Here is a 14,335-nt window from a genome sequence, read left to right as displayed (position 1 = left end):
ACAGGCGTGGAACAACCCGTTCCAGGGGGTAGACGCGAGACACAAAAACACCCAAATTCTGTCCCGTGGAACAGCGCGTTCCACCCTTTTTTGGTGTACCAAACGCAAGACCGAACGCTTCGTCCCGTTCCGTCCCGTCCCGTCCCGTGTACCAAACGCACCCTTAACTACTCGTTCTTCCTCTCTAGCTTTCGCGTATGTAGAAACTGCTGCTTAATTTTGAATTTTTTTCCGTCTGAAACTTAAATTTCTAGCCGAATGCGCATTCGATTAGCCGTTTTAGGGGTTCCTTTTCTGTTCAATTCATGAATTGTTTCATCTATTTACACAGCCTTTTTAAATACCACAATTTGTTTTCTGTGATGGGAATTGGGCTAAATCGCAAGCGCCCAGAAGCTGAAAGAGTAATTAGAAATTAAAAAAGGAAAAAAATATGGATTTTTGTGGGTTTTTCTGTTTTTGTACTTATGGGGCAATGAAGTGCTTTTCATTGATGATGAACTTGCACATTTTCTTGAAATTACATTCTTTGTTAGTTCGTAATCTGATGAATTGTTTACAAAAGTAAACCACTTTTATTATTTGGCGTAAGTTTCATGATTTGTGAATATAAACACCCTGCAATTTGATGAAATTGTTGAAATTATGCAGATTTGCATATTGGGTTGGTCTTGAAATTTTTGAATTTGTAGTAGCGTTATCAGTTGGTGCAGGAGCATCAAAGGGGTTCTCGAAGCTAAGTGAGTCCGCTAGCCAGATAGTTGGCTAGGGTTCTAGTTAATTTGGGATATTAGAGCCCGTTTGGTACTTTATTTGAATTCAAGGTTTTAAACTCAAAACTGTTTATCAAATTTCAACTCAAAAACTTGTTTGGTAAGCCTGTTTTGCGAAGCTTGAATAAAAAATTAACTCAAAAACTAGCCTAAAATCTAAGAACAACAAATTTATGTTACCTTGGCGTCCAGACCAACAACACCAAACTTCGACTGTGAGTAACCGCCGGTGATGTTGCCGAGATTTGTTAATACTTAACTTTTTAGTTACAATCTTACGAGAAGAATACCTTACTAAGCTTTCATATCTTTGAATTTCTTTGGACATTGCCGACAATTATTTGACTGGTTCACTGCCAAGTGAAGTAGGTGATTTTGTACATCTCGCAATGCTAGATATATCGAACAATAAGTTATCAGTGAAATCTCCAGCAGCCTCGGCAGATGTGATAGTTTGGAGCGCCTGTACTTGGAACACAATAAATTAAATTCCCCACATATATTTCTTTACATCAGTTTTGAGTGCCTAACTGGATTTGGAAGAAGAGACAGAGTGGGTGGCGCTGTGGTGGACTGGTGGGAGTTGAAAAGAGGGGGAAGAGGCAAGGGAGAAGAGAGGAGGCAATTTAGAAATTTTACATGGATTTATGGTTAAATTTGTAAGAATTGTAAAAGGTCTGTTGGCTATTCTACATCGGTGGGGAAGGAAAAAAGAATGAGTTTAAATATGATTACCTCACTCTAACTAATACTGAAGTCTTTTGTGATAAAACCCCACACATAGTGGATTGGGCAGATGATAATTATCAAGTCGGGGACAATGCCAATGTTATTGAAGTGGGGCCCTAAGCCTGTCGACTTGTTCCAAAAAGGTAGGCTAAAATTTCCCTTTTCTGAACAGGTAATTTTCTCTTCCAACTAAATTAAGATTCTACTCCTCTCTATCAGAATTTAGATGTGTAGGTTCCCGATGCTGGAGTGGAAGACGATGCAGCATCTCGATTCACAACATGTTGGCTGCAGCACAAATCTGTTGCAGCCTCACGTTGCCCTGTTTTGTCGATTTGGCCCTCATTGTAGATTTGCGCTTTCTTAATCTGTTGCTCAATTTTTGTTTTTAATTAATCTTGTTTAGGGATTAAGCTGACATTCAATAATTCAAGCTCTCTTGATTTTCATTAGATTAAATTACGGGTTTAATTCGTATTTTCTTAATTTGTTCATATGGGTTTGCACTTGCAGTTTTAATCACGAGGCTCTTCGGGAGAGCAAGAGAGAAATGGTTAATGCTACCAGAGGGTTAAGTTGTATGTTGAAGCTGGATGTCTCAACACTGACGACGGCATGCAAAATAATATAACCAAGTGTGAGTGCAATTTTATATGTTTTCTTGTGCTTTCTTTCAATTGTTGGTTAGATAATCGAGTGTTGAGACCCTCCTAAGCTCTAACAATTATGCTATAACAATTATGCTCAATTATTTGTTTAAACTGTTATCTTTGACAATCTACTAGAAATAATTGGAATGAGTTGATAACTTGATAGTCTTTTCTTTCTCTTCATTTGAATTCAGTTCTCCGTAAATAAAAAATGTGGACATCTGTTAAAGGACACTGCTCTTACTTGCGCTCCTTTATACCACAGCAGTGTGATTATAATATGAGTTTTTGTTTTACAGTTTGTCTACAATTGGCTAATAATTTGTAGCGTTGATTTTACTGGGTATAACTAATGAGCATGTTTTTCTATCCTTTCTTTTGGTATGATGATGTTCCCTTACGTTGAGCTTTCCCCATTTCTCATATGTAATTGGTCTGGACTCCGAACTTGATGGTGAAAGCAAAGAAATTAAAGGAATGCTTGGTTTCAGTGATGTAGATTGGACTCTCCTGCTGTGCAATATCACCAAGGGAGCGGAAGCTTATGAATGTGGTTGTCGAAAACGAGTGCAATTAGAGACTCGTACCTCAAGGTTTTAGAGGACTAAAGAAGGATAAAGATATGCTGCTTGTGGTTTTTCTTTTCTTGTTTCTTTGCCTCTCTCTCTGTCTTCGCTTTGAACTTTGCCTCGTTTATATTAGTACATGACTTATAGCTTTCAAATTATTGTTTGTGTAGTGTGGAGCTATTTGTAAAAATCTTGCCAGAAATTTCAACATGGTCGAAGGAAAAGAGTGTTCCAAACCATTTACAAATGAACTCTATCCACGATGAACAAGTCAACGATTATATCCAAAGGTTCCTAGAACCAAATCAAATCTTGCTCCACTAAAAGACCATACCTTGCCAGTCTATGTGCAATGATAACACATTTGAAATATAAACGGATTAAAAATTACACATTATGAAATCAGTTACAACAAAAGAGGAAGGCTCGGGTCAAACAGCATCATCTCTAACAATAGGCTATATCAATTATAGATTAATCCCCCTCTATAAGGATAATACTTGCACTCTCCTATGGGGATGAGCTTATTTTTCCAATTGTAAATAACGCAAGGTAGTAATTTCATAATCGAAATCGTTCAATTTCTTAATCTTCATTTGAAGATCATCCATACAAAAAATTATTTGAATCGGTGGTCGCTTAGTCAACCAAATGTATCACTGATTTGTTTGATTTTTAATTAGGATGATCTTTAAAAGAAGATAAAAAGATTAAACAGTTTCAATTATGAAACCTTTTTTGGTAAAGATACATTATCTGGAAGTGGGAGAATGAGTTCATTCCTCGGGAGAAATGCAAGCATTAAACTAGACGTATTATGCATATGGAAATGGTGGAGATATTGAAGGTTTCAGGTCCTCATTACTGTAGGTAATTCCCATATATAAGTTCCGAAAATAACTTTGTGCGTTCGCTTACCGTTTGGTACGCAGACGGGACGAAACGGGACGAAACAGATGATGTAAATATTGAAAAAGATAAGGAGAAATTTTGTCATAAAATGTTATAAATTTGTGTTCCACGGATGTGGAACGGGTCATTCCAGGGGAAAGAGGTGGAACGAAAAATCAGCCAAATTTCATCCCCTAGGACAACCCGTTCCACAGTTTTTAGGCGCACCAAACGTGGGACAGAACGGCTCGTCCCGTCCCGTCCCACGTACCAAACGGTATATCTTATATCTTGGACTTGGAGTCATTATACGCGTGATCAACAAAGTCTCTAAACTTTTGAGAAATGACTCGGGATTAAACTTTTCAATTTTTGAGAAACGACAATTTCTCAATAAGTAGGGAAAAGACTTCAAAGTCAACGCGTCAATCAGTTCAGCCAATATGAATCTCAAAATTTCAATTTCCACAATGTGACTTAAGTAAGGTTTTAATCATCAGTTTTTACATATATTTTCTCAAGTTTTAGGGCCTCAGGATGCCATCGACTATTTCTTTTGTTTAGTATTTACCAATTCAATGGTGTCTAACCACTTAGTATTACGGTTTAGTGGTATTCCTCTTCATTTATAAGTGTAAGATCTTATGTTCGATTCTAGCCAAAAGCGAATTTGAACCATTTTATTGCTAGCTCATTGTGAGGCTTAGCCCACTTAATTTCTCTTAGGGTACATAATATCATGTTTTAAAAAAAAAATCAACAGTATCCTTTACACGATTCCCATTTTCTAAACAACGAATGACAAGAATTTAATCTTTTGCATATATTTTAATTTGAGCAAAAAACTTGCATGACGGAGCATTATTAATTTGAAATACTGCACACAATACCGTCCCAAATCAAGTAATATATCTCATAGGTATTAGGATGGGAAAGGCAAGAGCACTAAGGTAGTGGCCTAGTGGGGTGTAAGTGAAGGGACCCATTGTCTCCGCATTCTTCCACTTCGCTATGTTTTTCCACTTGCCCCTGCCGCAAGTGCTGCATACCAAACCACACTTTACCGAGAAAAACATGAACATTAATTCATAATTAATGGAGAATAAGTGACTAATTTTATTATGCATCCACTTCCACTACTTCTCATGAAAATTTCCGAGTTGATGATTGCTTTATTCCAAGTCCTCGGCCACCCCTTTTTGAATATGGCTCGCTTAGTGCTAGACTTAGATTGGGTTGGTTAACTCATAAAACTCAAGGTAAATTAAAGGAAAAGGCTTTTCTCTTATAAGAGGTCTTTGGTTCGAATCTCAGAAGTAACTTAACTAGTAAAAAAAATATGCCATGCTCGTTTGAAAAACTTACGGTGAACTACTAAAAAGTTACTTTAGGAACATGACTTAGTTTGAAGGGAATCGAGTGAGAAGTTGAACGACTAAAAAGGTACATTAGGCACGAGTAAAAAAAGGGTTGAAATGTCTTAAACAACCTTAAAATGTCCAAAATAATCCTGAACGGATCGAGTGGGAAGCTGAAATATCCGAAATATCCTTGAAAACAAGTCATGTGCAAGACACGACTTGTTTTGGATGGAAAGTTTAACGGAATTAGGGTGATATGACAACTTAATGATTTTCAAAACTTAATAGAGTAATGTTACACTTACCACATTTTGCATACCACATTTGTACCATCTATCCAATATGGTAGGACCCACCAATCATGTGTTAGGATTTTGGCTCGTCAAAGTTAATGTCCTATTTTATTTAGGATTGTATTAGGGAAATTAATAGTGCACCGATTCTTCTCCTAAAAGGACTAGGGAATAACCAAAGTTTCCTTGTACAATTAGATTGGGAATCCCGGAAGATATCTTGGAAAAGGAAAGAAAGTGTCCTTTCGTATTCCATATAGAACAGGAAACGTAATAAAAAAGAAAAAAAAAAAAGGCATGCAAACCACACCGTATATTTATAAACAGGGTGCGGCAGCCACTGAAAAGCCAAAAACAGTCGATGGCAGAGGAGAGAAAAGCTAGAAATAGCCGTTGGTAAGGGAGAGAAAAGCTAGAAAAAGAGAAAAAAGAGACTGGAAAGAGAGGGATTAGTTCAGGGTTTGCAAAAGCACAATATACTCTATTATTAATCAAAAGAAGCTGTGATTTCTACCCAGGATTAGTTTAGTGTATTGCCGGATGCATGAAAGAGCAAGATCTAGAGGGAGTCAAAATTTTAACATTATGTGGATCTCATCTCTATCAAAGATGTGGTACAAACATGATATGATAAAAATAGTATTTTTAAACTTAATACAACAAATTGCATAAAATTTTAGTTCATATAACAAATTAAAAAAAACATATAAGTTTTTATCACATTTCAAAAAAGTTCTTATTTATTTGAGATACTATACATAGTTATATTTCAGATACCGCCACCAAGTGCTTCTCTTTGGCAGGCAACAATCTTATCCTATTTCTTATTTTCAATTCAAAATTTTAGTAGGCAGCGAATGTGACCCGTCGTCATCTGCTTTCTTCTACAATGTGCAGGGGAGACTTCCAATCTCATAATTCCAAAGTGTTAACTTATCTCAAATGCCACGAGTTTAATGGATAGTTACTGGGTTTTAACTCTGCCATTTTTCTACATATTACATAAATATATATTACTGGTTTGGTGTCTAGAATTTATTGAATTATATACTTATTACAAAATTTAAAGTACATCGAAAAGAATTGTATTTGAAAGGACAAAAAGCAGTACCGGAGACAAAGTGGGTGCAACTGGTTTATTAGTACCAAACAATGTCATTTTTATCTCCGTTAATTATCACTCTAGACCTAATAAGTTGTGGATTATGTTGGTCTGACTCTTCCATTTTTTTTTTCTTAAATATAAGACAGGAGGCAAAGGAAAAAAGATGTTTGCCACTTAGTAATATTGTTTAATGATATTTCTTTTATAAGGTCTTAAATTCAAATCTCACGAGTAACAAGTTCGCAACCAATTATTCTCCCCTTCTTAGTGTGTAGATATATTGTTGTATATAAAAAAAATTGAGAGAAACGATAGCTTTAGTGAATTAAATTGTTCAATATTAGAGGGAAAGGAAGATCAAACCCACATTAGGGTGTACAAGTATTATTACTATCTGCCAGTGGATTTAAGAGAAAATATGAGTGCATTTGACCCCAGCAATGACATTTTTCTCTCCACTAATTACCATTGATTACCGCTCTTGCTTTTTCTTCCTCTCCTTACTCTGCCTTAATATATATATATATATATATATATCTCTCTCTGTTAAAAGGACTAGAAACAGTAGCGGTGAAAAAGAGAGAGCATTTGGTATTTTAGTACCAAACAATGTCACTTTCGTCTCCACTAATTATCACTCTAGATCCCATGTATTGTGGACATAGGTTGGTTCTAACTCTTCCATTATTCCGTATGCATAAGACACGGGTAAAGGAAAAGATGTTTGTCACTTACTAATACTGTTCAGTAATACTTTTCTTACAAGAGGTCTTAGATTCGAATTTTAAGAATGCTAAGTTCGCGACGAATTTATTCGCTCCCCTTTAGTGTGTAAATATATTGTTGTATAATTCTTTTTTTTTTTGAGACAAACGATAACGTTAATAGGTTAAATTGTTAAATATTAGAGGAAGAAGGGAATCAGTGGAGATCGAATCAGTACAATGATGCATAGACATTATTATTTTCTAGCACTGAAATTAAAAGAAAATGTGAGTGCATTTGACCGCACCAATGACATTTTTCACTACACTAATGATTGATTACCACTCTTGCTTTTTCTTCCTCTCCTTACTCTGCCCTCATATTTAAACCCCTTCTCACTCTGTCTCTACGTATTCTTTTGCTTTCCCTCTCCAGTTGATAGTTCACAAAACCACACACACCTCCATTTCTAGCCTTTGCCTTCAAAGCCTTTTATTCTCCTTCAAAATTTATCAATCTTTTTTTTTATTTTTTTTCTGTAGAACTGCAAATAATCGTGACAAAGAGACAACAGTTATGTCACCATCCCCTTATTCGTAACTGCACGGTGAGTAAAGCGATTAGTGACGGAGTAGGCACCCAGAAACGTTACAGTAGCGGCCAAAGGTTACAAAAACAAAAAGGTGACAAGTGCTTGTTTTGTTTTTGTTTTGTTTGTTTGATATTTTTGTTTTGTATGTATGATTTGGAAGTACTTCGGAAGACATGTTGAGTGCTCTTTTAGCAACCCAACAACAAATAAAGAACCATTGTGAAACACAAAATATCCAGAGAGCCAAAATGTCCAGCGTTCTCATTTGCCTTGAAATGGGGTACCACCTTAGACACACATCCAAACCAGACACAACGGCTCGTATGCACTGACTTATTAAACACAAAACACACAGCCCTAAGATCCTGTATTACAATTTGGATTTTTCTTACGCTTGCAAAGGGGAAATTAAAAAATCATATTGAAAACCCCTACCGAAGCACATTAATAATATTGCTAATGAATGTGGTTCGAGAAACAAACCTTGTTCGAGTGCGACCGATTGGTTACAACACATCACTCTGTACACAATATCACCCCAAAAAATTTGACAAGTTACCTACTTAATAGATTAATGTAGACAAATGTGAATTTGGTTAGTAATTAGTAATCTTTGTTTAACCGGTATTTTTATTCCTACTTAACAAACCAATTTGAATGGCTTAAAACTCAAAAAATGCGGAATTTAATAGAAAAGTTTCAGTTAGACCTTATTTCAAACACATGCTCTGTTCTCCTTGAGGCTGCGGAACAACACATCCACCAACATTGATTTACAGAATCTGTTTCAATCACTTTCTCATCAACCCAATAGAGCACAGTGTTCAAAAGTTACTATTTACAAAATCTATCAATTACTTATATACATTGTATTATTTATATATTATAATACAGTATGAGCACCAGCCTGTAAGAAACCATAGTCAGAAAATTAACCAACATAAACATGCATTCCAACATACTTATATACATCTTTGTAAGAACCCCAGAGACAAAATCAGCAAAACAGAAGAAAAGATGACTTACACTTTTAAGGCCTACTGCAAGTCTGGGACTTCCCCTTTGTTTATCCTCATTTTCTCATCCAAAACCAAATTTTAGAAAACAAACAGTCTCTAAAATTCAAATTCAAACTCAGCACAAACAGTCTGTAAACACCCTCAATCCCCTAAAATCCCACCATATTTTCAGGTCGACTCTACAAATTCAAAAACCCTCCACATGCAATCACTAAAACCGATTAAATTGGTTCAAAAGAACCGGTTCTCACAACCACTTCCAAAATCAGCAAAAACAAAATCCGGAAATTGAGAGCTGTTCCTCAAAACATTAACTCCCAAAATTTCAAATTATTCTGAGCCGACAAACTTTCCAGAACACTAAGAATCACAGATCGGAGGTACTTACGCGTCATAGGATTTAAGCAAACCCGAATTGAACCATCAAGGAGAGAGCAGCGGAGAGGAATTTTCGAAAGAGAGAGGGGGGGGGGCTTTTAGAGAGGAACCGAAAACACCAATCGAGGGCTTTTTTTGGTTGGTTGGTCGTCGTCACCAGCTGAGTCGAGGAGAAGAGTGAGAAGGGAGAACGAAGAAACAGAAAATATAAAATAAATACAGTACATATATGATGGGTATATCAGGACATAATAGGAATTAGAGCAAAACTGGGAGGGTAATATCCGTAGAAAACTGGGAGAGTAATTTCAAAGTATTTCAGCTTTAGTATATATTAAATTTCTCTTCCAAGATTTTCTCTTTTTTTTTTTTTTTTTTTTTTTTTTTTCCCGATTACTACAAATTAAGCAGCAGTTCATGCCTAGGCAAAAGTAGAAACCAATGGAAGTGAGACTTTGTCAAAACTCTCTGGTTAATAATCAAAATATCCTTCAAATTTTTCTTTCTAAATATTATTTGTAAGCGATCGCATCGATCAGACTCTTGTGTGGTCAAAAGATTAATTAAGAATTGATAAGGTTCTCCTCCCATTTGAAAAATCTCATCCATTCCTTGTAAGATGTGCGGCATGACGGAGCTCTATTATTTTTTGTTGTTACAGTTGCCATCTCATTTTTTGTAAAAATATTGAATAAAGTTTTTCTTCTATGTGGTCGCATTTCTTCTCTTTTATGCATTTGTGCAAATTCAATTTCGTTGATTAACCTGTTTTGCTCTCTGTCTTAGAACAATGATGGAGCATTCACGTACCAACCGTAAGCTGGTTTTGTTCAAATTCCTGCATGGGTTCATTCTTTTATGCATGAGCACATGCATCGAATCTACAACACTTCGCAGCCTTACTCTCCTTGGAAATGAATCTGATCGCTTGGCGCTGCTAGACTTCAAGAAAAGAATAACAGTTGATCCTTTCAATGTCATGAGCTCGTGGAATCATTCCATCCATTTCTGCAATTGGGTTGGAGTTTCATGCCACCATTCCACCAAAAGAGTCTTGATGTTGAACCTGAAATCAAAAAAGTTGGTAGGCTCCATTTCACCTTCAGTTGGAAATCTTACTTATCTCACTGGAATCAATTTGGGAGACAACAACTTTCATGGGGAAATTCCTCCAGAAATGGGTCGTCTACAAAGCCTACAATATCTCAACCTCTCTCATAATTTCTTTGGTGGGAAAATTCCAACTAATTTGTCGCAATGCATACAACTAAAATTGCTTAATCTGCAAGCCAATCGGATGATGGGGTCCATTCCAAACCAACTCAGTTCATTGTTGAATTTAAAATATCTACGGCTTGATGGTAACAATCTCACTGGAACTATCCCACCTTGGATAGGAAACTTTTCTTTGTTGAGTAGTCTAATACTTGGCAAGAACAATTTTCAAGGAAGCATACCCAATGAGCTTGGGCATATAGCAGGCTTGGAGGTGTTCGTAGTTGAGAAGAATGATCTATCTGGTATGATCCCATCCCCAATCTATAATATTTCTTCCATATCCACTTTTAGTGTTGTTGTCAACCAGTTGAATGGAGAGCTACCAACAAATCTCGGCACTATGCTTCCTAATCTCGTAGACCTTTACTGCGCTGTGAACAAATTCACAGGAAATATTCCCATATCATTGTCAAATGCTTCAAGACTTCAGATGCTTGAACTTTCTCAAAATGGTTTCTCTGGGACAGTCCCTGGTGAGAGTCTAGGAAACTTGCATAGCTTAGTTTGGCTAAACTTTTATGGCAATCAGTTAGGAAATAGAAAAGTTGGTGACCTGAATTTTCTTAGTTTCTTGGCTAACTGCACTAGTTTGGAGCATTTGAGTCTTTTCGATAATAATTTTGGAGGAGAAATTCCGGGATCCATAGCCAACCTTTCGACCCAACTTAATGTTCTTAGTCTGGGGGAAAATTTTATACATGGAAACCTTCCTAAGGGAACTGGAAACCTTATAAACTTGACCGCTTTAGTATTAGAAAATAACCAGTTGAGTGGCAGTGTCCCGCATGAAATTGGGAAGCTAGATAAGTTAGTGGAACTGTATTTGGATTTTAACAAATTTTCTGGTTCAATCCCGTCATCCTTTGGTAATATGACTTCATTGTTATACTTGTACATGGACTCAAACAGGTTTGAGGGCAGTATACCTCCAAGTCTTGGAAACTGCCAATACCTATTAGATCTTAACCTTTCCAGTAACAACCTTACGGGCACCATACCTAAAATGCTTATGGAGCTTTCAACCCTTTCAAGTTCTCTAGACCTGTCTGACAATTATTTGACTGGTCTGATGCCCCTTGAGGTGGGTGATTTAGTGCATCTCACGGAGCTAAATGTATTAAGAAACCATTTATTAGGTGAAATCCCGAGCACCCTCGGCAGTTGTACTAGTTTGCAGCGCTTGTGTTTGCAAGGTAATAAGTTTGAAGGAACAATTCCTCAATCTCTTGAGAAATTGAAAGGCTTGGAAATACTTGATATTTCAAGCAACAACTTGTCTGGGCCGATTCCTGAATTCATAGGCAAGCTTGGTGCTCTCAAGTATCTCAATCTTTCGTATAATGATTTTGAGGACGAGCTGCCTAAAGATGGTATTTTTGCAAATGCTAGTGGTGTTTCTATTCTTGGAAATCATAGGCTCTGTGGTGGCATCCCACAATTACATCTACCTTCATGCCCCCCAAAAAAACACCATTCATCTCGCAGACTACATTCCCCAAAAGTAGTCATCCCCATAGCCTGTGTATTTGGAATCATAATTGCTCTATCATGCTTCTGTGGTGCTTGTTCAATTCTGAAAAAATCAAGAGATAGACTTGCAACTTCACGTTCTTATAAGGATTGGAAATCAGGTGTCTCCTACTCACAACTCGTTCAATCAACTAACGGGTTCTCTGCGGATAATCTTATTGGTTCGGGAAGTTTTGGTTCTGTTTATAAAGGGGTAATTCCTAGTGATGGAACAATAGTTGCTGTTAAGGTACTAAACCTTCAACAACAAGGAGCTTCCAAGAGTTTCATAGATGAATGCAAAGCTTTAAGGAGTATAAGGCATCGTAATCTTCTCAAGATCATAACTGCATGCTCGAGCTTTGATAATCAGGGCAAGGACTTCAAAAGTCTAGTTTTCGAGTTCATGGCAAATGGAAGTCTAGACTCAATGTTGTATCCAAGATGTGAGGAGGAATCTCCAAGCAAAAGAATGAGTTTTATGCAAAGATTGAACATCGCCATTGATGTTGCTTCTGCGTTAGATTATCTCCACCACCATTGTGAAACGGCTATTGTTCATTGTGATCTAAAGCCGAGCAACGTACTTCTTGATGAAGATATGGTAGCCCATGTTGGGGATTTTGGTTTAGCAAGGTTCCTCTTCGAAACATCAAATGATCCCACCTTCAGTCAAACAATGTCATCTCAGCTAAAGGGTTCTATAGGCTACATTCCTCCAGGTATGAGTTTCTGTCATTCTAACTTCCTTTTTATTTTCTTAAATTATTACAAAAAACCAATTGATTAATCTCTATTTATGAAAAATACATTACTGCCTCTTATTTTCTTGAAAATAAGTAACATATAAATCTAAAGAAGATATTGTTCTAATAGTCTATTGCATACAACATATTGTATGTATGTCTTGGCAGAATATGGCACAGGAGGCCAAGTTTCCATACTTGGAGATGTTTACAGCTATGGGATACTATTGTTGGAGATGTTCATAGGAAAAAGACCTACCGATGACATGTTCAAAGACGGTCTAAGCATTTACCAATTCGTAGCCATGTCTTTGCTTGACCATGTTATGGACGTCGTTGACCATTCAATTATCCTCGACCTCGAAGCAGATGGTAATGTCGACAATGACATAGTGCGAGAACGAATTCCATCCAGACGTAACAATCGTGGCCCAGTGAAAGAAAAAAAATTAAAGGAATGTTTGGTTTCAGTAATGCAGATAGGACTCTCTTGCTGTGCAATGTCACCAAAGGAGCGGATGCTAATGGACTCGGTTGTTAGAAAAATGAGCACAATCAAAGACTCGTACCTCAAAGTTTAAGAAGACTTGAGAAGGACAAAGCATGCTGCTCAAAGGAGAAAGGACATGATCATTCATCAATAATATTTTCCACTCTCTACTCACCAAAATTTTCTTTCTGTTTTTGTTTTCTTTCTCTTGCTATCGCGTTTAATTTTCTCTTGTTGATGTTTGCGGTGTGTTTTACTTATATGACTTAGAGCTTTCGAATTTTGATTTGTATGGTACTTTTTAGAATTTTATTGATTAGTGGTTTTTGTTGGATACATTTTTTTTCTTATGTTCTTTGTTGATCAATGGCTAAAACTGCAAAAAGTAGTCACAAACTGTTATCAGGTTTGATAGAATTTGCAAATGGTGCAAGGAGTGTGAGAGAGAATGTGGATAGTAAGAACATTGCTAGTTACATTTTTCTTTAATCTCGGTATTTATTGTTATCGTTGCTCTAAAAGTGTTATTTTGCCATATTCATAAGTAAAAACATAAAATAGATTTTCACTTGTAAAGGAGAGAAGTAGAAAGTTGCATGATGGTGAGAGCTTAACATTAAGGTTTCGTGCAAAAGGTCTGGAACGAAAGAGATGCTCAAGTTAGGAGCATTTTTTTGTTGTAGTTGAAGTTCTAGGTTCAATTTCCAACTCCATAAAATCGCTTGTATAAAACAAAACATTAAATTTAATATGAAAATTGCTAACATTTCTTACAATATGTTTTATTAGAAAAGAATATAATTATTTTTTCTGAAGTATCAATAACAATTCTCAAAATATGTAGCATTGTCACTTAACTTCATAGTTAATAAATTTGCGTATAATATCCTTATTATATATGTATGTACATATTTTAACAAGTTTTATTTTCCGTACAAGTATCAATGATTCGTTAAATTGTACGCTTTTTAAAGCTCCAACATACAATACCTATTTTTCACGTTTAACACACGTTATTTTTACAGGTTTTTCAATAATACATATAAAATTCACGCATTTTACCTATATTTTTAGCATATTATTGATTAAATAAATATTAAAAAATTTATAAAAAAAATAGCCCAAATTTGCGAAGTATTATTTTAGTAAAGTTATACACGTCCGTATTTTTCACATACTACGCATTTTACTAACTATGCTTAGCTTTTGATCTTCTTTCTATTTTTACCACTTTCATTTTAGTTTTT

At 36.0% G+C, this 14,335-nt stretch overlaps 1 protein-coding gene and 2 long non-coding RNA genes across 3 annotated transcripts in view; 2 read left to right on the top strand and 1 right to left on the bottom strand.

Moving 5' to 3' along the window:
• The window catches only part of LOC126618221 (probable LRR receptor-like serine/threonine-protein kinase At3g47570), a 29,314-nt gene extending 15,903 nt beyond the window's left edge, over window positions 1-13,411 (top strand). Inside the window, exons 3-4 of the mRNA XM_050286284.1 lie at window positions 12,226-12,574; window positions 12,767-13,411. Of these exons, the coding sequence (XP_050142241.1) occupies window positions 12,226-12,574; window positions 12,767-13,179 (762 nt within the window). The 3' untranslated portion in view covers window positions 13,180-13,411. The remainder of the gene's footprint in view (window positions 1-12,225; window positions 12,575-12,766) is intronic.
• On the top strand, window positions 1,678-2,945 carry LOC126619144 (uncharacterized). The gene is made up of 3 exons (XR_007621977.1): window positions 1,678-1,849; window positions 2,016-2,139; window positions 2,644-2,945. It is a non-coding gene; the product is annotated as an uncharacterized LOC126619144 (long non-coding RNA).
• LOC126619145 (uncharacterized) lies at window positions 8,073-9,334 on the bottom strand. Its single transcript, XR_007621978.1, has 2 exons — window positions 8,378-9,334; window positions 8,073-8,189 (listed from the first exon to the last, which is right to left on the bottom strand). It is a non-coding gene; the product is annotated as an uncharacterized LOC126619145 (long non-coding RNA).
• Window positions 13,412-14,335: the final 924 nt, after the last annotated feature.

The sequence above is a fragment of the Malus sylvestris genome, chromosome 4 (assembly GCF_916048215.2).
Source record: "Malus sylvestris chromosome 4, drMalSylv7.2, whole genome shotgun sequence".
Lineage (NCBI taxonomy): Eukaryota > Viridiplantae > Streptophyta > Magnoliopsida > Rosales > Rosaceae > Malus > Malus sylvestris.
Note: the sequence above shows the minus strand (reverse complement) of the source record. Positions and strands in the feature narration are given on the sequence as shown.